General features: G+C 37.6%; 4 protein-coding genes across 6 annotated transcripts; 2 read left to right on the top strand and 2 right to left on the bottom strand.

Annotated features, from left to right (window-relative positions):
• Window positions 1-4,818: 4,818 nt before the first annotated feature.
• On the top strand, window positions 4,819-6,876 carry LOC114826921 (F-box protein At5g39250-like). 2 transcript variants are annotated; one of them, XM_070804654.1, is made up of 2 exons: window positions 4,819-4,954; window positions 5,809-6,876. In XM_070804654.1, the coding sequence occupies exon 2, from the start codon at window positions 5,861-5,863 to the stop codon at window positions 6,608-6,610; it is 750 nt and encodes a 249-aa protein (XP_070660755.1). In that variant the 5' UTR covers window positions 4,819-4,954; window positions 5,809-5,860; the 3' UTR covers window positions 6,611-6,876. The 2 variants fall into 2 exon arrangements, with proteins under 2 accessions (XP_070660755.1, XP_028963687.1); XM_029107854.2 differs by having other exon boundaries at window positions 5,761-6,876.
• Window positions 6,877-7,024: 148 nt separating this feature from the next.
• Window positions 7,025-8,969, bottom strand: LOC114826831 (expansin-A23-like). The gene is made up of 3 exons (XM_029107593.1): window positions 8,864-8,969; window positions 8,669-8,763; window positions 7,025-7,471 (listed from the first exon to the last, which is right to left on the bottom strand). Exons 1-3 carry the CDS (start codon window positions 8,967-8,969, stop codon window positions 7,025-7,027), a joined length of 648 nt encoding a protein of 215 aa, XP_028963426.1.
• LOC103442835 (sister chromatid cohesion protein SCC2) lies at window positions 8,785-20,965 on the top strand. Of its 2 annotated transcripts, none has more exons than XM_070804653.1 (28): window positions 8,785-9,410; window positions 9,995-10,104; window positions 10,841-10,988; window positions 11,063-11,159; window positions 11,253-11,509; window positions 12,672-12,779; window positions 12,923-13,034; window positions 13,259-13,355; window positions 13,458-13,644; window positions 13,773-14,204; window positions 14,285-14,817; window positions 14,899-15,109; window positions 15,185-15,235; window positions 15,348-15,506; window positions 15,594-15,761; window positions 15,876-16,175; window positions 16,260-16,412; window positions 16,788-16,957; window positions 17,076-17,184; window positions 18,111-18,269; window positions 18,377-18,481; window positions 18,550-18,783; window positions 18,986-19,119; window positions 19,199-19,489; window positions 19,574-19,997; window positions 20,106-20,198; window positions 20,294-20,419; window positions 20,529-20,965. In XM_070804653.1, exons 5-28 carry the CDS (start codon window positions 11,348-11,350, stop codon window positions 20,742-20,744), a joined length of 4,734 nt encoding a protein of 1,577 aa, XP_070660754.1. In that variant the 5' UTR covers window positions 8,785-9,410; window positions 9,995-10,104; window positions 10,841-10,988; window positions 11,063-11,159; window positions 11,253-11,347; the 3' UTR covers window positions 20,745-20,965. The 2 variants fall into 2 exon arrangements, with proteins under 2 accessions (XP_070660754.1, XP_028963684.2); XM_029107851.2 differs by having other exon boundaries at window positions 8,820-9,410; window positions 10,849-10,988.
• A 336-nt stretch (window positions 20,966-21,301) lies between these two features.
• On the bottom strand, window positions 21,302-23,643 carry LOC114819114 (biotin carboxyl carrier protein of acetyl-CoA carboxylase 2, chloroplastic-like). The gene is made up of 8 exons (XM_029107853.2): window positions 23,204-23,643; window positions 22,686-22,739; window positions 22,447-22,601; window positions 22,038-22,344; window positions 21,840-21,911; window positions 21,669-21,734; window positions 21,555-21,592; window positions 21,302-21,456 (listed from the first exon to the last, which is right to left on the bottom strand). Exons 1-7 carry the CDS (start codon window positions 23,360-23,362, stop codon window positions 21,569-21,571), a joined length of 837 nt encoding a protein of 278 aa, XP_028963686.1. The 5' UTR covers window positions 23,363-23,643; the 3' UTR covers window positions 21,302-21,456; window positions 21,555-21,568.
• Window positions 23,644-23,873: the final 230 nt, after the last annotated feature.

The following is a 23,873-nucleotide window of genomic DNA, read 5'->3' as shown; positions in this document are numbered from 1 at the left end:
CTCTCGCTTTACAAAAATGTTGTTTTTACGATTCGAATCTGTAACCTCTTGATCACAAAAGAACAACATTTATATTGGGTCAATGCTCATCGTCTCCTTTTTTTCTTTTTGAAAATATAATAATAAAATTACAATGAAATCGCGACAGATCCAAAAACCATACAAATTGAAAAATTAGTTATCACGATACTCGTAAAAGTGAACTGATTCGAAACTAAACTACGATCCAGATCAAGTCTTACCAAAATCGGATTTTCTTTTCATGCTGTGTGCCCTTAGAGTTTACTTTGCCCTTATCATGTAACTAATTAATGGGTTTACTAATTGGTTCTTGTTATGCACATGCATGCTTTGACTTGGTTTGATTTAGAAGCTAGTTGATCAATCGGGCACGTACAAGAGAAATTTTTAGTTGTGAAGGAAGTACGGATAGTACATCACGTGTTTTTATGTAAGTGGTAAAAAATTTTAATTTTTAAGTTATTAACCCTTTAACACACATAACTCACTATTTATATAGAGACACGTGGTGTACCATTTTATGTGACTGTCATACTAAAATATCTCTCGTACCACGGGTGTGTGAGCAGTGACGTCATTCCTATAATATACCTTGTCAATTATTTAAAAATAATAAAAGTATCATTCTGTTGAATTTAATATGCTAAACAGAAGATCTTGTCTTCTCGTAGGTGGACTTTTGTTGAGCTACCACTGCAAACTTCCAACAAATAATTAACGTTATCCATTTAATGCGAAAACAATTGATGTGTACTACAAGTTCAAAATAATGAAATGAGGTTTAGCCATCATATATTTGTAATTATGTATCTTGCCCTAAAGTTAGCAATTTTTTATGAATCACTAACGTAAAATAGAGTGCAGTGACGATCTATGATTTATACAGTCAACTCAATTTAATGGGATATGCCTAGTGATAGGAGAATACCTAGCTTGTGAAGAGGAGGTAGAGGTCAAAGTATTCCTGTGTCTGATTTTAGTTTGTTGTTGTTGTTGATAATAATCACACTTTGATGTTTGAACATAAATTCTTTTCGTGATTTTAGTGAGTTATATTTTTATGAGTAAATAAGCATAAACTCCTCTCTACATGTAAAAAGTTGAATAGTCTTCACACGCTCTCCCACGCTAATGGTTTGTTATCTTTTTTATTTTTGTGGGTTAATTATAAAAAACCTTGACAGAGTAAAAAGTTAACTTTGGTTTGGTCTTTTAAATTTGATGATCATCCTGTGCTAATTGCTTATATGTTTAAATTAATCATATGAATGGTCCAATCCAAATTTCCCACATACTTTGCAAGAGAAATGTTAAGGGATCTCTCTTAAAATGGAACTTTTAATAGACTATGTCACCTCATGTGTTTAACACAATATTTTATAATGTTGATATGAAATTGGCGTTAAATTGTGAGGCGGCAGAGAATCCAAAGAGAATTCCACTTGAAGAGTGTCCCCTAAACATTTCTCACTTTGCAGTATCACTAGAAGAAGAGAATGAACATATATACATATGGTTGTACTATCCACACACTCATTTTTACCTCTCACACATCTCTCACAATTTTCATCTGTTGATTAAATGTACTAAGAAGATCAATAAACAAAAGTTAATAAATATATGTAAAAAGTAGGAAGTGTGTTATAAACACTACCCAATATATGTGTACTTGTGTGAGGGACAAGATGATTATGCTGATGATGAAATGCAATAAAGAATACTTGTTTTCAGATACAAAGCAAATTATATCAAGAGAGATGTGATGTAACATCTTTTTTTTTTTCTAGATCATGATCAGCTGCACTTTCTCTGATAGAAAGGAGAGGAGAGCTGAGTGAGTTCTACTGCTTAGAGCATCTCCGGGCTCTATATAGGGCTGGAAAAGTGGTGGATATAGCTCATTTTAGAGATTTGAGGAATCTTTGGGGTTTTATAGAAGAATCTCTCATAATGAAGAGCTATATCTTTCGGGCTTTATATGGGGCTATATATTAATTTATGTAGTAATTTGATTAAGCGATGATTTTTTTTGTTAGCTTTTCTTAAGTTGATTTTTCGATGTGCTATCTTCAACCTAAAACGTTCAAATTGTGACAAAATTAGATTTAATCACTTATGAATCATTTGTTGGATTAGATTCCCTTATCTCAATTTTCGTTGAAAGAAACAAACCTCCACTTCGACCTCTGAAATAATTTGTTTTTCATGTATAACACAACAATTTACCTAGCACCAATTGGTAAATTAGTATCATACAATTTTGAAAAAAAATATTTGAAAATTTCACTCATCAATGCTCATGAACGTTAAATCAATTTCAAATTTTATTTCTTATGGAATTTAAAACAATCATTAATTAGCCAAATTGCTAGAAAAATAAGTAAAAAAAAGAATTAAAAAAATAATAAAAGGAAAGTTTAAGTGTATTCGCAAGTGAATAGAGAGTGATATAATTTTGCTCACATGGGTTACTACTTTTTTTGTGGGACCCACTATTTTTTTGGGTTAGATGTAGCCCGATTTTATGCTACTCAAGAAAGCAAGTTGATTGCCCCAGTGGTTGATTTACCACATTTTCCAGCTCATTAGAGATGAAATTTCTCGTTAAGGTTGGAAATATAGTAGCCTCATGGAGGATAAAGCTCCTATTGAGGATGCTCTCATGAGCTAGTGAGCTGCAGCAGCAACTGCGAAGGAGAGAGAGAGAGATGCAATATCATGAGAAGCTAGCTAGGGTTTGAGTTCACTTTATTCCTTTTGTTTTCAGGTCTGCAGAGGCTGCCATGATCGGACATGGCTCAGTCACTCGACGGTCTTTTGGCTGCAAACTCCACTTGTTTTGTCCAGTCTCAACCAACTTTGCCCACTAAGCTTCATTGCCTTCTCCTTTTTCCTCCTCCTCTCTTATTTTTCCCATTTATACACTCCTTATATGTATATGCTCAACTAAAATTAATCATTGTCGGCACCTAATCCATAACCGACAAGTGTGGTTTATTGTTTTGTTATACGATATGTATTCTGAATGCTCTTATTTATAAAGAGAATAATTTGAACTTAAGTACAAAACGACGATATAGTATCTTACTGAATTAACTTAACCATCTCGACCTTAATTCTAGTGGCTCTACCAGATACGACATTATTTCCGTCCTTAAATCACCTCTAGTGGCTCTACCAGATACGACATTCTCTCACGCACAACTCTAAATACAAAGTTCATACTACAAAGCATTAAAAAATTAGAAATATTATCACTTAGTAATACGGTTTAGTGATATTTCTCTTCACTTATAAGTGAGAGGTCTTAGGTTCTATTCTCGCTAAAGGCGAATTTGAACCATATTATTGCTAGCCAATTGTGAAGCTAAACCCGCCCCCTCCTCTCTTAGTGTGAATAATACCAGTTGTTAAAAAAAAAATCAGAAATATTTCTATTGAGGATTTTGTCTTTTATTGGACGTTGGATGAAACCAACGGCAAAGATTGGACCTGGGTTACTAAGCCCGATATAAAAGCTTTGGACATGGAGTCTAAAGTCCACAATGACAAAATTGGACCCGGGTTATCCCCGAAAAGCCCTGAACCCGTCAAATATAATATACTCCTCAAACCAAAAAATAATATTTGTTTTGTCGGTTGGAACAAATTTTGGGTAAAAACAATTCGATCGCGTCATTTGTAAAACACTTGATGCAAAAATACAGGACTTTTAATATTCTTTTTAAGGGAAAATTGCAATCTCCATTCATCTGTCACATTCTTTTTACTAGTTTTTCTACACACACGCTTATACACATGCGAAAAGTTTTTTTCAATCACAGACCCCCTCCATGTCTCCACATTTTTTATGCTAATACGTCCAAAAGTGAAATAATAAATTTAGTGCAGAACACATGTCAAAAAATGCGAATACATGCTTGCATTGAATTGTTTATCTTCAAACACATGTCCTAAACCTTTGGGGTGAAAAATTTAGAAATTATAGAAATGACATATTTTATAATTTTTGTATAAAAAGAAAGACGTCTTTATCAAATCACTATAAGACCATCTTAAAAAGAAATGTCAAATTACAATTGATAGTTGTTGCAACAATCTGAAGCCTTATGTTAAATTTTGTATTTTTCCAACGAAATTGTCAAATATAATTTTATTATTTAAATAGAGCTTTAAATGATTGTAATTATTAAAAAAAATGTTGAAACAAAATTTTTATTGCTTGAAATACTAGTGGAATAAGGGATCCACTATTAAAATGAATTAAAAATAAATTTGATATTAATGTCAAATTTTACATCAAATCACTAAGCCTTCAAATCCAGTCATCAAATAACATTTCTGTTGGAGAAACTTTTGATGTTAAATATGTACAGTGACATTTCATCTAAGATTTTGACATCTCCTTTAAAGATGCTCTAAAAGAGTTGAGGGTGGACGAGAAGTTAGCTAAAAAGTCTCCCTTACAATACCCGAAACCACAATCGTTATAGTTTCATTTAATTTCACATTGATTCCACCAAACTCACCCGAATAATGCAACCCGATAAAAGTTTCTCACCTCACTTCTGCCATCACAGAAGATTTCGTTTGTCCAACATATGTCATCATACAAATAGAAAGAAACTTAAAAAAATATTTTCCTCTATTTATAAAATAACAGTTAACGTAACTCGCCGTATTCTGAAATTAATAATTTTCTTCGTTTGTTGGCCCACCGGCGAGTGGCGACCACCAAATTAATAAACAATTTTACATAAAAGTCCCATATTGCGATTGTACTGTTTTTTGTTTTTATGTTAATTTGCTGCCTACTTTTCTTTCTTTGCCTCCCAGACTCCGCCCAAAGTCTAATATCCCACTTCCCTCCGTCATCTGCTTCCAAGGCTTCCAACAACATTACCGGGTTTAACCGATTCCGCCAACAAATTAGGTACGAATGCAAATAATCTTTCATTTTTTTAATTCAATTTTTTGTCCATCTTCTTCGACTGCGTGATCTAGGTTTTTGATTCCCATCAATTTTTGATTTGGGGTTTTTTGCAGTGTAAATTTTGTATGTCATTTTCTTAATTTTCTGTTGATATGACTCTTAATCTGATCTAATCAAGTGTTAGAAATATGTGTTTGTTATCTGTGTGAGGGCGAATCTTGGCGCAGCGGAAATGTTGCTCCTTTGTGATTGAGTCGTGAAAATAGCCTCTTTTCAAAACAAGAATAATGCTGCGTAGATAGATGTTTCCTCCGATCCTCGCAAAGCGGGGAGCCTTATTGGCTTGGGTCGCCCTTGCCCTGTGTTTTGTAAATGCATATGTAAAATGCACGTTGTTAGGCATCCCAGTTTAGGAAGAATTCTGTGGTTGTTCGGCATGAAAATTAGCTGTTTGGTTAAAACTTGGAAGTGCATTAAGGTTTATGAAAGTGCATTTGCTTATTGAATTAGACCGCCCATCCCGATGATCAATCCAATGCGAGGTTTTTATTGAGTTGAAGACATAATGCGATGTTCACTTCTTCTCGGGGCTACCTGTTATAGGGAACACATTTTTTTCCTTATGATTCGTCGAACACAGATGGTTATTTTGTTTAGAAGGACACTACTAAGTCATTCGTTATATCTGAACTGAATTTGATATGATCTTTTGCATTTTTCTCGTTAAGCTAAATGTGTGGTGATCTTAACAAAAAATGACGAGTGTATATTTTATGAATTTTGGATTTTATACTTTTTTTCCACAGGGTTTTCTATCTGTCCTCGTCTCTGCTGATTTTAGTCCTCCAATGTAGTGATAGCCGCCGCAGTGGCAGATTCTTTTTATGAATTGGTTGTGAGTTGAAAATGGTGAATGAAGTGGTCCTGAAGGCGGTTTTCCCTTTACTGGAGGGTGTGGACCTTGCTTCTTGTATGGGGGTGTGCAAGCGGTGGAGACAGATAGCTCGAGATGATTTCTTTTGGAAGCGTCTATGTGCCAAGAGATGGCCCTCTACCTGCAAGCGACCTAACCCTCCCACTCTAACCTATTGCAAGCTGTATCAAAACTTTTATAAGCGCCACCACCGTCGAACTCTTCTTCCACCAAGACTTTCCTTTGATGACTTGGAATTTTTCATTGATATATGGACTGAAGATCGATTTCTCTTTTCTGAAGTGGTCCCTGGCCCAGTTCTACAGAAAGGTACCAAAATCCCACCACCAGGAGTATGTGACATGCTTAGATATCACCTGGAGGGTACCGAGTACAGGATGAAACTCCCTGTTGAGCCAAGGTTTGCTGTTCCTCTGACCCAGACCGTGAGTGTTTCAGTGCTTGTGGAGCGCAAAGATTCTAACAGGGTTGCACGTATAATTGATAATTCTATTTTTGACTACATTGATCGAACAGCATCTAGAGCCATGGCAAATGAATACCTAGACTTCTCGGCAGTCTACCCATTCACTTCAGGTATCCGGGCATGGATCTCTTTGCTTTTCATGGACAACGGAGATGAAGGAGTTATTGATGTTTTTGGGATCGAAATGGATTTCATGGATGCTGCGAACTCGAAGGAAGAGGTTTTGTGGCTATTAGACATGCTTGATTGGAAGTGAGGGTTTCACTTGCAAGGCCATTCAAATAAAAACAGCGACTGAATTGGATGCAACAATGATGCTTTTGTCTTCTACAGTTTCGTTGACATGCTGCGTCTGCATATGGAAGAAAACAGCACAACGCTCTCATTTTCAATGTAAGCACTTTGCTTCAGCGGTATCACTTTCTTTCATGTGTTCTTGCATATTCAAAATTTTGAAGTTTGTTACATGCTTGTTTTCTTTGTTACTGTGAATAAATTACAAATGTTCATTTTTGCTCTGTATTGAAGTGTATTTATTTCATGTTCATTCTATTTATAATACCACATTTGTATGGTAAGACGCACCAACACGTGGGGACCATCTCTATTAGATGTGGTACGAATGTGGTATGGAAAATGTGGTAAGAGTGTCACTTTCGGTCTAGAAATTTCATCTGCCTTCAAAGGTTTGACCAAACTGCCAATTTGCTGGTGCGACATCATCCAATTCTATTGTTTTCCCATCACTCATAGTGACTACGAATGACAAGCTAGTTGGTCTCCCGTCGCCACCCAAACTTGCCCCCAGTGTCTTAATCCAGTTAGTGCTAGATCCTCTGATACCGACATTCGTAACATCGCCAGCACTGCCAACGTTGAACACTGTCGTGGTAACCCACCAGAGGTTGCCGTTGAGCTCAAACTTAACCCCTCCACTCTTCCGGTTCGAGACTCTGCGGTACTTAACTGGATTGATACCGGCTTTTGTCTGTGCGAGTTTTGCGAGCATAGGCATGTACAGGTCGAAGTGCTTTTGGGGTGGATTGCACCAGTGATCAAGAGCCGGAGCCCAATTTGGCGGACAAAAGTTGGTCACTGTAATTGTGATGGCACTTGGCTGTTTACTTTAACAAAAAATCATATTTTTACACTAAAAAGTCAATCCTGATAGGTACTATTTATTTTACCCTTTATTTTGTCCTTATTGTTAAAACTCAAAGTTTTCAAGTTCTTTTCATTAGTTTTACTTAAATTTTTTTGTAAATTTATAGCATAAGTGGGATTAATTGTAAAAGGGAAGAAAATATGAGGATTCCAATTAAGTGAAAAAAAGAAGAAATTAACAATAATTGACATAATTAGTTTTATAATCCTATTGTTAGATTAAAAGGGGAGAGATCCGTTATTTCAAATTTCAAATTAATTGACATGTTCATGATCACTTTTATTAATTTCAAATTTCAGGAACCAAAGTAAAGAGTTATAATAATCTTATGACTCTTTTGGATAAAAAAATTAGTTTAATTTTAAAAATATTTTTTGTGATTTCTAAATTTTATGAAATTGGTTATCAATTTTTTTAATGCAATTACTTATAATTTGGGCGTTATAGTGGGCTTGAATATTATATATTTAATTCCTAATTTGTTTGGTAAAAAAAAATAATTCGTAATTTGTATAATTGCTTACCTAAAGTTAGCTTTTATTCTTTGTGATGGGGCCTAAGTCAACCTTCTCCAAAATTTTGTACTTTCATGAGAGTTTTATTCGTTAAATTTTTGTGATGGAATTTTTAATTAAGAGTTTAATGGTAAAAAATTTCAGTGTATGACACAGAGGCGTACAAAAGTATATTAGTCTTGAATACCACTTTTTGCCTATTAAATATGTAGTTGAAACAAGCTTATTACATATTTATTCTCCTCACTTGTTAAAGTGCATGTAAATAATTGGATTTACTTAATAAAAATGCTACAGTCAGTTACTTACACTTGTTTGAACTGACAATCTTTAATTACTATGCATACTATAACTAAAAGAGATTCTTAAGTTCGCCCGCACAAACTATCTTTTTAACGTCAAAATTCAACATAATTCTCAACGATGCCGGCGGGTTAGCCGATTTACGAAAAACTCTTTAAGATATCTCTTCTTTTTTTTTTGTATGCGGTCAGACGAATGCTATGGCAGGTGGACCCAAGAATCTCTCCGAATTCAGTGGTGCAAACCATGTTACCACTTCAAACAAAAATCTACTAATCATTTACAGTTCAATTTCTCAATCTTCTTATTCCGGCTAGGAAGCGGAAAAGACCGAAAAGGACGACACACAATCTTTGTGCTGCTGACCTTCACGACACCACCCCAAGACTAATTCCGTAATTTCAGAACTCGACCTTTTTCCAAAATCTGCGCCCAGCAAAATCCTCCGTCGAATAAAATTCCAAAACAATCCTTCACAACGAAGCTAACTGACGAGTCGTCAGCGGGAAGCTTTGACAGTTCGTACAGTGCCCCTGAGGGCATTTTCGTAACTCCGGCAGCGAGACTCCGTTCGCAGTCGCAAATCTAAAATCCCCAGAATTTAGTTCCTCCACCACACTTTTCCCCGCCATTTGCTTCCTCCAAATTCTCCTTCCCAAAATCTAGGGCTCCGTCCTCGTCACTCTCTGCAACCGAAACCCTAATTCTCTTCGAAACCCCCCCTTGATTCTGCGTAATTACGACCCCTGCCACTCAGCCGGTTCATCATTCTCCCTACATGCCCTTGCAGCGCCGATTGCGAACTCACCGGTGGAGCAGTCGATGAGTTATCCGGTAGCCACTTCGAGCTCGAGCTCCGGCTCGGCTCACGGAGGTATCAGCCTCTCGAACACGGTGCACTCGGAGGTCGCGCCTTGCTTGCCTCTGCCGTCGCTGCCGGTGTTCTGCGGGGCATCTGATCACCTCCGGCTGTTCGACGAACCCAGTCGGAACAGTGCGTGGCTGAACCGCCCTGACGCAGCTGTTGCGAGTAGGATTGCTGATCTGCTTCGAGAAACCGACGTGTCGTACTTGTAAGTACTTATCTGTGTTCTGCGCCAGCAATTTCATTTCCAGGTTTAAATTTGAAATTTGATTGTTAGAAATGCGCGATGTTGCATTTGAATTGTGATTTTTGCTTATTTTTTAATTTACAATTTGAAATTTGACGTATTTGATTGTTGCCGTGTTCTGCTGCGTGTAAATTTTGAATTTTCCCGTTTCTTGTGATGGGGTTTGGTTTTGTTTGTTTAAATTTTAAGTAATTTGGAGAAAAATGTAATGGTTATTGATGGGAATTAGCTCTCTCTCTCTCTCTCTCTCTCCCCCCACTTTTAGCTGAATTGACAGGCAGCTCAATGTGTTTGAACTAATGCGATGAGGTTGTGAAATGTGAATTCGGAGACGACTTTGTTATAAGTAATTTGGAACAAAGCAGCCACCTGATTTGTTGTACTGTATATTAAATTGTATCCCAGGATCTTATTTTTTACTAAAAATGCAACGGACTAGGGGAACTGTGCTGATACAAAATTTTTATTAGTTACATTGTTTAGATTTGTTTTGAATTTTTTTTTTCTATTCATTTGTCGGTGCTCATATATGGTTTCATGCACAGGAACCTTAGGGAGGATGCTAGGGCAATTCCATATGGTTATGGAGAACCTTTAAAACTTCACGATGAAGTTCTTCGGTACAATCCAGAAGCATTTGAGTACTATAGACCAGGTAAACCAAGTATTTCGTCTCTCCTTACCTGCTTTTATGCTTCAACTTTTTCTTTAGATTTTTTTTTGGTTTCCTACTTATTGGGTTTCTGTATAGCTGTTTCGAATATAACTGCAAATTGCAACAGCCATATTTTCATCATACAACCAATAAGCCTTTACATAGGTTATAACATGATTGAGTAATGCAATCACATCTCTCAGGTGCAAGAAGTTTTGGTGATAATATAGACTTGGTTAATGATTATGCAGATTTTATACTAATGAAGATTGAGAATAATATTAATTCATTGATAAAGATACTGAAAATAATTAATAAAAACTAAAGATAATATGTCTATGAATGAGAAAAACATATCTTTTTTCATACGAGTGGAGATATTGATTAGATATGATAAAATAATAATAAAAATATTTTCTTTTGGTTTCAAAGCACAAGTTGCAGAAGTTAAAGAGTGCTAGTTGATATTTTTTACACTTACCAGACAGAGTAGCTTCATTTAAGCTCAAAATATTTATTTCTTTTTAGATGATGCACTTTTACTTCATTGTTGAAAGGATACATGCGAATTTCCAAGATCTCTCTTAGTCTTTGTATATGTTACATGCACAGTAAATAAATGTCTCTAGATATTATACACACTACTTAGTTCCTTAGAAGAATTGGTTGTAGTTTAAAGTGTTTGTTCTTGTATAAATTTATATTTCTGTGCTTATTGTTTCTTGCACTGTTCAAGTTTCGCAGGTCCTATTAAGGGGCAAGTGCCTGTCAGTAGTACAGTATCTGACAAGAAGCCCTTCAAGCCTATTGTACCTATACCAAAGCTTTCTCAAAGAGACTATTCCGTATCTGACAATAATCAGCTCAATGATATTCCTCCTAATGTATGTGTGCATCTATTTGGCAGTTAATAATTTTGCCCCCTCCTTGTTTAATAATCTAGAAGGTGAAATGGCAGGACATATCTCCACCATCTTCTAGAAAACCAAAATCCAAGAAAAAAGCTAGTGATACCGTTGTGTCAACAGTCGGACTCGATTCTGCTGAAATTCAAGGTTCGTGGGCTTTAGAACTCTCTCTTCCTCTCAAACATACATTCTTCTTTTCAATATTCATGTGAGTGACCTATCTTCAAAAATCTTGTTTAGATGCCACCATCAGAAGCTTTTGTGAGTTGGTGGAGGATTTCTGTGGCAGAGCTGAAATTTTCAGTGATGACAGGGAAGAAACTGAGTGGTTATCTATGCCTCTTTCTGATCTTAGAGTGCTTGCAAATGAAATAATGTCTCTTCGAGCAAAGAAGCTTCTACATTTGGTTCCTGCAGATACTTTTGTTAGATTGTTAAGGATTTTAGATCATCAGATACATCGAGCTGAAGGCTTGACTATAATTGAATATGACCAGGTGAGCTTGTTTTCTGTTCTGCTTTCTTTCTTGCATTTGGCAGGTCTGTTGTGGTAATTTCAAGTTTGCTTCTTAAATTACATTTCTTCAGGCTTTGTTGTTAGCTTCTTGCTTTTGTGCACTGTTTAATTTTTCCATACTCTTTTTCTTATCTTGTTTTTAATCTTCAAGCTAGTAAAGAATGGTGTTACTGCAGCACCTTGCAATATATTGAAAGTTTTGAGTTTCTTTTTTTAATCGTCTTTGCTATCTGAATCACTTTTATCCTGACCCTATGTTTGCCTAGTTATGACCATGTTTGGGATGAAATTTCTTTAGTTTTGGGTGCCACGCCGGGGGGGGGGGGGGGCACAGGGGTGAGGTTTGAAATAAAATAAATGTTTTATTAGCAAAATAAGGCATTGATTATCTTCTTATCGAAAAATAATGCATCAAGCATCTGGAGCCTTTGGAGGAGACTGCTTGTTATGTACAAATTTGATTGGATAGCATTAGCAACTGCAAAGTGCAATGATAAAAGTTTGGGGGAGTGATAAATGGACAGGAATAGTAATGGGAATAATCAGGAAAGAGAGGAAGGAAGAAAGATAGAAAACTAGTTTTTCATTTTTGGCAGTGAATACAAGCTGAATGGATGAAATGGAAGAGTGCATCCGGCGTGTTGTGTTACCGTCGTAGGCCACTGAAGCTCAAGGGAAAATTTTATAGGACGACAATAAGGTCGGCGATGCTGTATGGCACAGAATGTTGGGCGGTGAAGCATCAACACGTACACAAAATGGGTTTGGACATGTGCAAAGAAAGCCTACTGACACTCCGGTTCGAAGATGTGACTACGGGATAGAGGTTCAGGGCCGAAGGGGTAGAGGAAGACCTAGGAAAACTTTGGAAGAGACCCTAAGAAAAAACTTAGAGTACTTGGATCTAATGGAGGACATGATACAAAACCGAGCGCAATGGCGTTCTAGGATTCATATAGCCGACCCCATTTAGTGGGAAAAGGCTTTGTTGTTGTTGTTGTTGTTGGCAGTGAATACAATGCTAGTTTAATAAATCAATTATTCGTTCCAGTTCATATTTATGCACTGAATTATATATGTGGAGTTTTATTGTAATAGTATTGTGATCATGTTCATAGCTTACTTATCTTTTGTAATGTCAGTCAAATTCAGATGTGGTTTCATCAATACAATGTGCACTGGAGTCCATTCACGCAGCATTAGCAGTAATGGCTCATAACCAGATGCCAAAACAACTATATAAAGAAGAGGTACATGCTAAGATGTTAACTCCTCAGTTTACATTTAGTGGAGGTCCCTTGTATTGTATACTTGTAAATGTACCTTGTATTTTGTTTTTGTTTTTCTATCGTAGAAAATGCTAGTAATTTTTAATTTTGTTCCATCATATCAGATCATTGAAAGAATTCTGGAGTTTTCCAGGCATCAGATAATGGATGTTATGTGCGCTTATGATCCATCATATCGTGCTTTGCATAGGCCAAGTCAAAATGGGTCGCTCGAAGGTTAGTTTTTCTTGGGCAGTTGGGATTTCCTTAACCCATATGTTCCCTAATGCTTCATACATTTATTTAATCTGCATGCAAAACCATCTTCATCATTTTCTTTCAGTTGTTACCTAAATGGTGGGCTGTATATTGTCTTGCTTGGTTGGTCATTTTGCCTTTTCAGGAGTAGTTTGTTCCAACTTGTGTGATTTGAATAACAATTTTTTCCAATATATTGACAGTTGAGGAAGATGAAGAGCCTGATGCTGAATTTGGTTCAGCAAGCAAGAAGAGACGCAGTATCAAGACTGTTAAAGTGCAGAAATCCTCATTTAACAGGTATCCTTATCTATATTCTTCTCTTGGTTTTAGATTTTTTTACTAGATCCTTATATAAAAAAACTTAGGTGCTGTCTTTCCCGTACATCTTTGCCTTGGTAGGGTCTCTGCTGCTGTGAATAATATTCTTCAGAAAATGTGCACCATTCTTGGTTTACTCAAGGATTTGTTGTTAATAGAAAGGTTGTCAGATGGTTGTATCTTACAACTAGTGAAAACAAGCTTTACAACATTTATGGTGGATAATATCCAGCTCTTGCAACTGAAGGCAATGGGTTTAATCAGCGCGGTACAGATCTGCACTATTCATCTCCTCTTGGCAGCTATTGTTTACTCATACCTGTACATATCTTCAAACACATGCATTTTGATGCTATCTACTCTGAAACTTGTACATCTTCATTGTTGGTTGTACAGATATTCTATTCATACACTCAGCATCGCACATATGTGATAGATGAATTAATTCAGTTGCTTTGGAAGTTGCCGGTCTCGAAGCGAGCTTTGAGAGCCTATCACCTACCTGATGAAGAGCAACGGCAGATTCAGATGATCACTGCTTTGCTGATTCAGTTGGTTCACTATAGTGCAAACCTTCCTGAATCATTAAGACAGGAATCAAGTGGTAATTCCATCTTAGAACTTTCTGTCAATGCCGATTATCCAACTAAAGGTCATGAGGCAGCAACAGAGGCATGTTGTCACTTTTGGACTCGTGTACTTCAGCGCTTTGCTAGTGCAAAGGCTCAGGAAGCTTCAGAGTTGAAAGTAATGATGGAGAATCTTGTTACTGATCTATTGACAACATTGAATTTACCGGAATATCCCGCTTCAGCTCCTATTCTGGAGGTAATATATGTGACTTGTGTGGACTGTAATTTCATTAGTTATATTAGTACGTTGCAATTCTGAAGTAGATTTAGTTGCAGGTTCTTTGTGTCTTGTTACTCCAGAATGCTGGACTGAAATCTAAAGACATAGCTGCACGTACCATGGCTATTGACCTTCTCGGCACAATTGCTGCAAGGTTGAAGCGTGATTCTGTACTTTGCAGTAGTGACAAAATCTGGATACTTCAGGAGTTGGTTAGTGACGATGGGGTTGATCAGACATATCCAAGAGATGCATGCTCAGTTTGTTTAGATGGTAGGGTTGATACAAATGTCTTTGTATGTCAAGGTTGTCAGAGAATGTTTCATGCTGATTGCATGGGAGTGAGAGAATATGAAGTTCCAAATCGAAGTTGGCACTGTCAGATATGCCTCTGCAGGAAGCAACTTCTTGTTTTACAATCCTATTGCAAGTCTCAATGCAAAGATGAAGGAATCAAGGATCGAAGTCGTTCAGGAAGAAACACTGAAGTTGCTTTTTCAATTACAAAACCTGAGGTTGTCCAACAGATGCTTTTGAATTACCTTCAAGATACCACATCAGCTGATGATGGGCATCTCTTTGTTCGCTGGTACGTACTCGTTTAACTTCAATCCTTCTTGACTCTGTGGTTCCATTGTTTCCATTAGTGAAGTTGTGCTTGTTTGGACAGGTTTTATCTCTTGTTGTGGTACAAGGATGATTCAAAATCACAGCAGAAGCTCATGTACTATCTTGCTCGACTGAAATCAAAAGAAATAGTTCGGGATTCTGGGACTGTTTTTTCATTATTGACAAGGGATTCAGTCAAGAAAATTACTTTAGCATTGGGACAAAAAAACTCTTTCTCCAGAGGGTTTGATAAGATTCTTCATTTGCTTCTGGTCAGGAATCTTTTCTATTCACTCCCTGATTTTTCATGTAATAAATCTCTATTTTGACATGTTAGTGGATTTCAGGCAAGCTTAATGGAGAATTCTCCTGTAATCAGGGCCAAGGCTTTACGAGCGGTAAGTGAAAAATTATATTCTTGAACTTTTAATCCTCGTAGTGGAAATTTAGTATTCATTTTATGACCATTGACAAAATTTAATGTCTTAAATCTCTTAATATGATGAACAGGTCAGTATAATTGTAGAAGCTGATCCACAGGTATTAGGAGATAAACTCGTTCAATCAGCTGTTGAAGGAAGATTTTGTGATTCTGCAATTTCTGCAAGAGAAGCAGCACTGGAACTTGTAGGAAGGCATATTGCTTCTCATCCTGATGTTGGTTTGCAGGTGTGCACAATTGAACTCTCATCCTACCAACTCCTTTGTTCGTGCGCTATTAACACATGTTGCTTAATCTTTTCCATTTTCTTTCAGTATTTTGAGAAGGTTGCTGAGAGAATTAAAGATACAGGAGTAAGTGTTCGAAAGCGATCCATCAAAATCATACGAGATATGTGCATTTCAAATGCAAACTTCTCCGAATTTACAAGTGCCTGCATTGCTATCATCTCCCGTATTAGTGATGATGAATCAAGTATACAGGTAATTCTGAAGCAATGATTGTGCTGGATTAAGTTCATTGACATGTAAAACACAAGTATACAAAGTTCTTTGTTCTTGACTAGGTCCAATCTTTATTCTTTTCATCTTCCACAGGATATTGTTTGCAAGACATTTTATGAGTTCTGGTTTGAGGAACCTGCTGGTTCACAAACTCATTTCTTTGGAGATGGTAGCTCTGTTCCATTGGAGGTGACTAAAAAAACTGAACAGATCGTTGAGATGTTGAGGAGGATGCCAAGTCATCAACCTCTTGTGACAGTCATTAAACGCAACTTGGCCCTTGATTTTTTTCCACAATCGGCTAAAGCTATTGGGATCAACCCTGTCTTGCTTGCATCTGTACGCAACCGCTGTGAGTTAATGTGCAAGTGCTTACTGGAAAAGATATTGCAGGTACTTTTCCCCAATATTTTTTACATGCTAAAACGATTTGGTTGATTATTTGAATCTGAATGTTTAGAAACCCTTATTTTTCAGGTAGAGGAAATGAATATCCAGGAGGTAGATAGGCAGGCACTTCCGTATGTGCTAGCTTTGCATGCATTCTGTGTTGTGGATCCAACACTTTGTGCACCGGCTTCTGACCCTTCACAGTTTGTGGTCACTCTTCAGCCTTATCTAAAGAGTCAGGTAAACTACATTTTGTTATGTTTTTTCAAATGTACCTTTAGAGCATTCTCAGAATTATTTTTTGGATTTGGAATTTATTTTATTCCACCTGTCACTTTTGCATTTTATCAGTAGTTATACTTGTTCTGAAGAGCAGCCTTCTAGGACCCTTTCTTGTTTCTCTCTAAATAATATGAATCTAGACCTTACCAATAAGAGATCTTAGGATTTTCTTCTGCAAGGGCTTGTTCATGCTCTGTATTGGGAATTTGATTGCTCACGATCTGTCTTTGTTACAATTCATTTCTCTCTTTTTTCCCCTTTGATCGAAAATGCAGAAAGATACTAGTAAAGCAAAACTCATGCCTGCATTTTGATTATTTGCTCTGTGTTCAGGCTGATAATCGAGTGGTTGCACAGTTAGTGGAGAGTATAATCTTTATAATTGATGCTGTTCTGCCTTTGGTAAGAAAGTTACCACAAACTGTTGTGGAAGAACTTGAACAAGACTTAAAGAACATGATTGTTCGGCATTCCTTCTTGACTGTTGTGCATGCTTGCATAAAGTAAGTTCAAGTTCAGGCTTTCACTTTCAGACAATTGTCTTTTATTAATATATTACAGTTGCATTTCTTATGATGATTTAGATGCCTTCTAGGTTTTATATCTTTGTCCTCATTACAGGTGCCTCTGTGCTGTGAGTAAAGTGGCAGGAAAAGGTGCTGCTATAGTGGAGAATCTTATCCAGGTGTTCTTCAAACGTTTGGATGCTCAGGCAGTAGATAACAAGCAGGTTGGTGGATTAAATTATGTGCAAATGGATTATGTCTTTAATTATTAGTGTATTTTCGATGTTTGTGCTTGGATCAATGTTTCTTCCAGTTACCCCTGAAGTTTGAAAATCCTCCTTGATCTATTAAGGGATGGCAAAGGGGATGGCAAATATACCTTGTATTTTATATTACATCTCTTATTACCAACATATTGGTGGCCCATTTTGAAGTTTGCCTGAGAGTTATGCGTGTACGCCTAATCCTTCAAGCACCTCATAGGCAAAATGATATGTGAATTTATTCTTCTAAAAGAGTTTGATATGAGATATTACATTTTTGTGCATGGCCATGCATTTATATAGTTACTCGACAGAAATTTAGAACGAACCACAATGGTGAACTTGCAGATAGTGCTCAAGTATGGCCGTCAATCAAGTAAAACTATGAGTGGAAACCTTATGCAAACTTTTCGTGTCATATATGCTACAAATTAGGATTTACTGATTGAATAATTAACATATTCCTCTGTTCTTAATAAATTTTTTATTTTATAAAAAAAAAAATTAATATCGTAATATTTCTGTTCAGACCTGAGTTAAGAGCAAAACTGAGACTATGGTTAAAGTTAAGCCCCTCTTTCAGTATTGTCTAGCTGCAGTATTGATTACTCATGCAGGCAGTTACATGAAGGACTTTTGTAATATTGGGTTGCAGAGTAAGCTTATAGTTGTTATTGCTTTCTTGAGGCAGCATCTTGTTAGGTTTTATGTAACAAGAAATTACTGATAGGGGAGTTTTGTGTTTGTATCTTGGCTTTTAGCTCTAAGCTCAAACAGAGAGCTGATCATGGTTGATAGTTTGTACACAAACATACCACATGTACATACATTAAATTTATGTAATTGGGCTTCAAGTTTTGACAATTTGCAACCTTTGCTAATTTCAGCAAGTGGGGCGGTCTCTTTTCTGTCTCGGATTGCTTATCCGTTACGGCAACTCTTTGCCCAGTAACTCCGACAGAACAATTGATGTTGTTAGCAGTCTCAGCTTGTTTAAAAAATATCTTCTAGTGGATGATTTTGTAATAAAGGTTCGGTCATTACAGGTATGAACTTTATAATTTACTTTTTCCTAAAGCCTAGCTTGATCTTGAAATGTGAAGGGCCTGGTTTTATAATGAAATGTAGTAATGTTGTGTTGTAACGTTTGTAGGCATTGGGCTTTGTTCTAATAGCTAGGCCCGAATATATGTTGGAAAAAGATATTGGGAAGATAGTAGAGGCAACATTCTCTTCTAGCTCTGATGTTCGTCTTAGGGTAAGATAACTGTGTCTCTTATTTCTACTACAGTGTCAGTCTGTATACTTAATCATTTTTTTGACCAGATGCAAGCATTGCAAAACATGTACGACTATCTTCTTGATGCTGAAAGTAAAATGGGAACAGATGCAGCCAGTGATAATGTGATTCATTGTAATGTGGAAGGCGGCAATGCTGTATCTGTTGCTGCGGGTGCTGGAGATACTAATATCTGTGGTGGTATAGTTCAGTTGTATTGGGATAATATGTTGGTGAGATGTTTAGACCTTAATGAACAAGTTCGCCAATCTGCAGTTAAGGTGAGTATAGAGCTTCTATGTTCTGTTCCTGGCTCTGTGCACGTTTTTTTCTTTTTCTAAGATTGTCATGAATTTGGAGAATCAGAATCTTGTTGACAACCAACTCCTGAGAAAATTATCCGGTGGAAAGAATGTGATGTATTTGAAAATTTGAAAGACAATTTTTTGTCAATTTATCTACTTTTTCCTAATATAACTGCAGATTGTTGAAGTTGTGCTGCGCCAAGGGCTTGTACATCCTATTACATGTGTTCCATACCTTATTGCACTCGAAACAGATCCACTGGAGGCCAACTCGAAGTTAGCTCATCATTTACTGATGCAAATGAATGAAAAGTATTCTCCTCTATGTGCTTTTTGACTTTGCCATATCTTCTATTGTTGCTTAGGTTTTTTAATCGAGGTATCATTTTAGGTACCCCGCATTTTTCGAAAGCCGCCTGGGAGATGGCCTTCAAATGTCTTTTAGTTTCATACAGTCCATAAGTTCTAGTTCTGAACATGAGAACAAAAAAATTCAAGCAAAGGCTTCTGGAAATGCGAAGGGAAAATCTGATAATGTTTCTCTCGAACAAGCAAGACTAGGGGTTTCTCGAATCTACAAGCTTATTCGTGCTAACCGGACTTCAAGAAACAAATTTATGTCTTCAATTGTTCGCAAGTTCGATAATACTAGCTGGACACCTTCAGTAGTCCCTTTCCTGATGTGAGTTTAAATCGTTGGTGTCAGTCTTGGACTTAATGTATTCTGGATGAGGGTGCTGACGTGGATGTTGATTTCTTTTTACAGGTACTGCACAGAGATACTCGCCTTGCTACCCTTCACAACACCTGATGAGCCGCTTTACTTGGTCTATTCCATAAATAGAGTAGTACAAGTTAGGGCTGGGGCGCTCGAAGCAAAACTTAAAGCTCTGACTTTGCATTTGTTACAAAGAAGCGCACCTCATGGGAACGGCATAATTGAAGATGGTTCAGCTGCTCAACCTTTTACGAGAGGAATGGCGTCATTCGATTTGAATGGGACAGTTCAACAAGAACCGGTGTTTCAACCATTTACAAATTATATGTCAATGGAGTGGAATGGTATAATACAACAAGAGCCAGCAGATCAGTCTGTCTCAAATCAAGCTACCCCGTTTGAGGCAAACATGAACGTTACGGGCTCCAACAGTTCTGGTGGCTTCTCAATAGATGACGTACAGAAATTCCAGGTATCCTGTAGTCCTGTACTAAATTGATTTTTCACAAGCCTGAGAATTAGAGTTTTGCTGCTCAGTTAATTTTCATTGATCGTACTCTTGTTTTACGTGCTATTGTAGGCAGACTGCCTGGCGGCTATTGCGGTGCAGCTTCTTTTGAAATTAAAGAGACACCTAAAAATTGTGTACAGCCTGAACGATGCAAGGTGCCAGGTAAGCAATCACTAGATAATTATAGGTGCGAGGTGCCTGGATCTAACTGCCCCTTGTTAATTTTTTTTATCATTTGTAATTCCTCATTGAACCAGGCTTTTTCTCCGGGCGAACCCCTTAAACCGGGAGATGTACTCTCCAGGCAGAACATTCCTTTTGACCTCAGTGATACCCGCACCAATTTGCCTACAACTTATCAAGAATTGGTTCAAAGATATCAGGTACTGTGAGCTGTGAGACTCTCTCTCTCTCTCTCTCTCTCTCTCTCTCTATGTGGATGTTAGCAATCATGTCCGTGCATAAATTCTTACCGATATCGTTGTTGTACAGGAATTCAAGAATGCGTTGAGGGAGGATACGATTGATTTCTCAACTTACACTGCAAACATCAAGAGAAAACGCCCAGCCCCGAGAAAAGGGCGGAAATCTGTGGGTGGAGATGACGAGGGCGATGATGACGACGAGGATTATTCAGGTGGGGCTCGGAGGCCGAGTAATATTGGAAGGAGAGGTGGCTACGGTATCAGAAGTCGACAGCGGTTATAGTAGTACATGACAGGTAGGCTAACTTGTAAATGTTGTAGGAGAAAGGAATAGCAATAGAGAGGGGTGATATGACGAGAGCGGAAAAAACTAGATTTCTGGAAACGGTAGAGAAATCCAGTAGAGTTGCGTGAACTCTTACTGTTTCCGTATTTTGTAATTCGCCCGCGATAGCATATATCAACCGCATTCTTTTGTGAATGAAATCCAGCCTTCCCATCAAATCGTCGATTTTTTGTCGATGTAGAAGCAGGTTTGATTACAAAAGCCGCTTTCGCAAACAGCCCGATGATATGCATTTCTTTGACATGACTTAGAAATCAATCTAAAACACATTTACATGGGATCGTATGGAAAGTGATTTGGGAGGGTCAGAAAGCATGAGCTGCTTCTCACAAAATCACCCAAAAACAGATGACCATGGAGAAGCACATGGCAAGTATTTCCCTTAAAATCACTTATAGGAGGCAGCTCTCAGGTGCATCTCCCCAAAGTGATTCCGACCCTCCCAAAATAAAAGCGAGTTTAGAACGAAGCACGTTGCAAACAAAGAAGCTGAATGTATGTAAAATAATTTTATATCTAGCAAAGTAGTTAAAGAAAGAAGGCATAAAATTACGTTTCAGGAAAGCACATTGCCTGACATCTTTGACAACACACCATGGCCCGTCCCTAAAACTCTAAAACTTGTGAATTTCGACGATTTGTCCAGAAACTGAAACAAACATTATATAGATTTAAGTTACAAGAGAAGATAAATGTCCGAAACGTAATTTTATCACCAAAAAGCTTCAAAAAAAAAATCTTCCGAACCTTGCTCAAAGCTCTCAAGGTACTATGACAAAAAGAGGCTGCACAGAAGCAGAAAAATTTCTTAGATAAACAGATTGTTCGAGAGTACTTATGAGAGGTTTTAAGATTACTTACCGTGTCTACACTGACTGGTTTCCCATCTTCTACCAGTATCTCAGCAACGGTTCCAGATTGATCAGCCTGTAGAAGGATGAAAGGAACAATTAGTTGAGAACATTTTCCAATGAAAGTAAAGCCATAATCAGCGCATAACATCAATTAAATTAAAACAGAGTAAAAACGAACCTCAATTTCGTTCATCAATTTCATGGCCTCAATGATGCAAATGACTTGACCTTTCTGAACTTTATCTCCAACCTGAGCATTTATTTGAGTAAACAATTAGGACAAATGCAAGTGTCTGATAAAATAAAATAAAAAGTGTTTTGTCATCTCCCATATCTCTTGGAACTCAAGCTTTTATAGCTAAGTAAAGACACTTGCCTTTACAAAAGATGGTTCACCAGGTGCAGGACAGCGGTAAAAGGTTCCAGCCATGGGGCATTTCAGTGGAGGGTGAGATGATGTGCTTGTCTTTGCAGGGGCGGGTAGTGCAGGTGCTGGTGGACCGGGTGCTGGAGGAGGAGCTGCTGCTGCTGCTGGTTGAGGTGGTGACATGGAATAATATTGTGCTGGTTGTTGGGAAGCTGGAGCTGGTGGTGGTGGCGCCAATGCTTCTTTTTTTCTAATCACAAGCTCTAAATCTAGTTGCTTCATTTCCAGCTCCACAATGTCTCTCGAATCCACTAACCTGCTCACAAAAATGGTATCATGTTAATGAAAATAATTGGCATCCAAAACATAGTTGACGGTATATGGAAACCAATTACAAACAAAATTTGCAGCAACTTACTTAATAAGGTCTGATACTTGAGCCATGAATGCGGAAATTGATGCTGCATCTGGAATATTGGTTTGACTGGAAGACTCGCCTTTCCCTTCCGGTGATCCATCTTCAGACTTCTTGTTGTTTATGGGTACAGAATTTGGGGATTTCTCAGCTGCAACCTTTGGATTCAGAAAGTAATCAATTATAATTTCACACACGATGTTCCAAATCCCACCTACTAAACTGACTCCAAACAGTTTTACCTCATTAAGCTGTGCCTGCACCTTCCAGGAAGAAGATTGCTTCCTGACCGTGCTCTACACGAGTTAACCATACGATCAGAAAACAATTAATAGCTGCAATCTTTCACGTAAAATCTAGATTGTGATACGTAGAACAGTCACTGCTACAAAAACATATTGAAAATGAAAACATAGAGTATGATCATAGCAAAAGCAAATCATTTATCGGTCCAAGAAGCTTGCTGGTTTAATCCAAAGACAAACCATTACTGGGTCACAGCTCAATGAAAATCCTAACTGTGATATAACCAACAATTCTTCAACCACACGAATTTCAACACACACCAACAACATTTCCCACGTCTTAAATTCAACTTATTAATTTTATATTCAAGAAGCTTCAGAAACGAAGATATACAACCTATACAAACAATACCCGCTTGAGCAAAACACAAAATTAAAGCATGAAAACACAAAAAGCAATGAAATTGAAACAAACAAAGCTTAAAAAAGTAAAGGGTACGCGGAATTAATCAAACCTGAAGGCCAGAAATCTGCAGAGAGGGAATGGGGCAGCGATTGAGGCAGTTGTGGAAGGAGAGGAGGTGCTGCTGCGGCTGCGACGGCTGGGCGGAGGAGCCGAGGCGGGTAACGGGGGCGGAGCAAGCCTTGGGACAGGGAACAGTGAAGGAAGCCATTGGAGTGTAGTGTGAAGCAAAGCAAAAGCAGAGATGGCTGAAGGGGGAATTGGGAATGGGGAAATGGGGAGGTGGGATCTGAAGCGGCAAGGGAATGGGAAATGGGAAATTTGTAGGGTATGGAGGGGCGATGAGATCCAAGAGGTGGGTTTTTGTTTGGGTATTGGGGACTGAGAAATCTGAGAGAGGGGAGGAAGGGACTGGATGTTCAATGTTATGTGTAATTTTCTCCACTTAATCACAATGTGTTTGTTTTGTTTTCCGATACTTACAATGTGAAGAGAGAGAGAGAGAGAGAGAGAGAGAGGCCATTTGAAACGCCCACCCTCTTCAACTAACAGCTAACAACTCACGCGCCTGTTTCTCTCTCTAGAAAGCCCTACCCCTACTGGCCTACATATCCACATTGAGATAGCAGTGGCAAATGTGTAGGGTTTCCCTCCAACTCTCCAAAGGTTTGGGTGGTGTCCGTTGGCTTTTCATCTTTTTGACCATTTATGAAATCATGACT

Source organism: Malus domestica, chromosome 09 (genome assembly GCF_042453785.1).
Source record: "Malus domestica chromosome 09, GDT2T_hap1".
NCBI classification, from domain to species: Eukaryota; Viridiplantae; Streptophyta; class Magnoliopsida; order Rosales; family Rosaceae; genus Malus; species Malus domestica.
The sequence above is the reverse complement of the archived record's forward strand: the minus strand, read 5'-3'. Positions and strand labels throughout refer to the sequence as shown.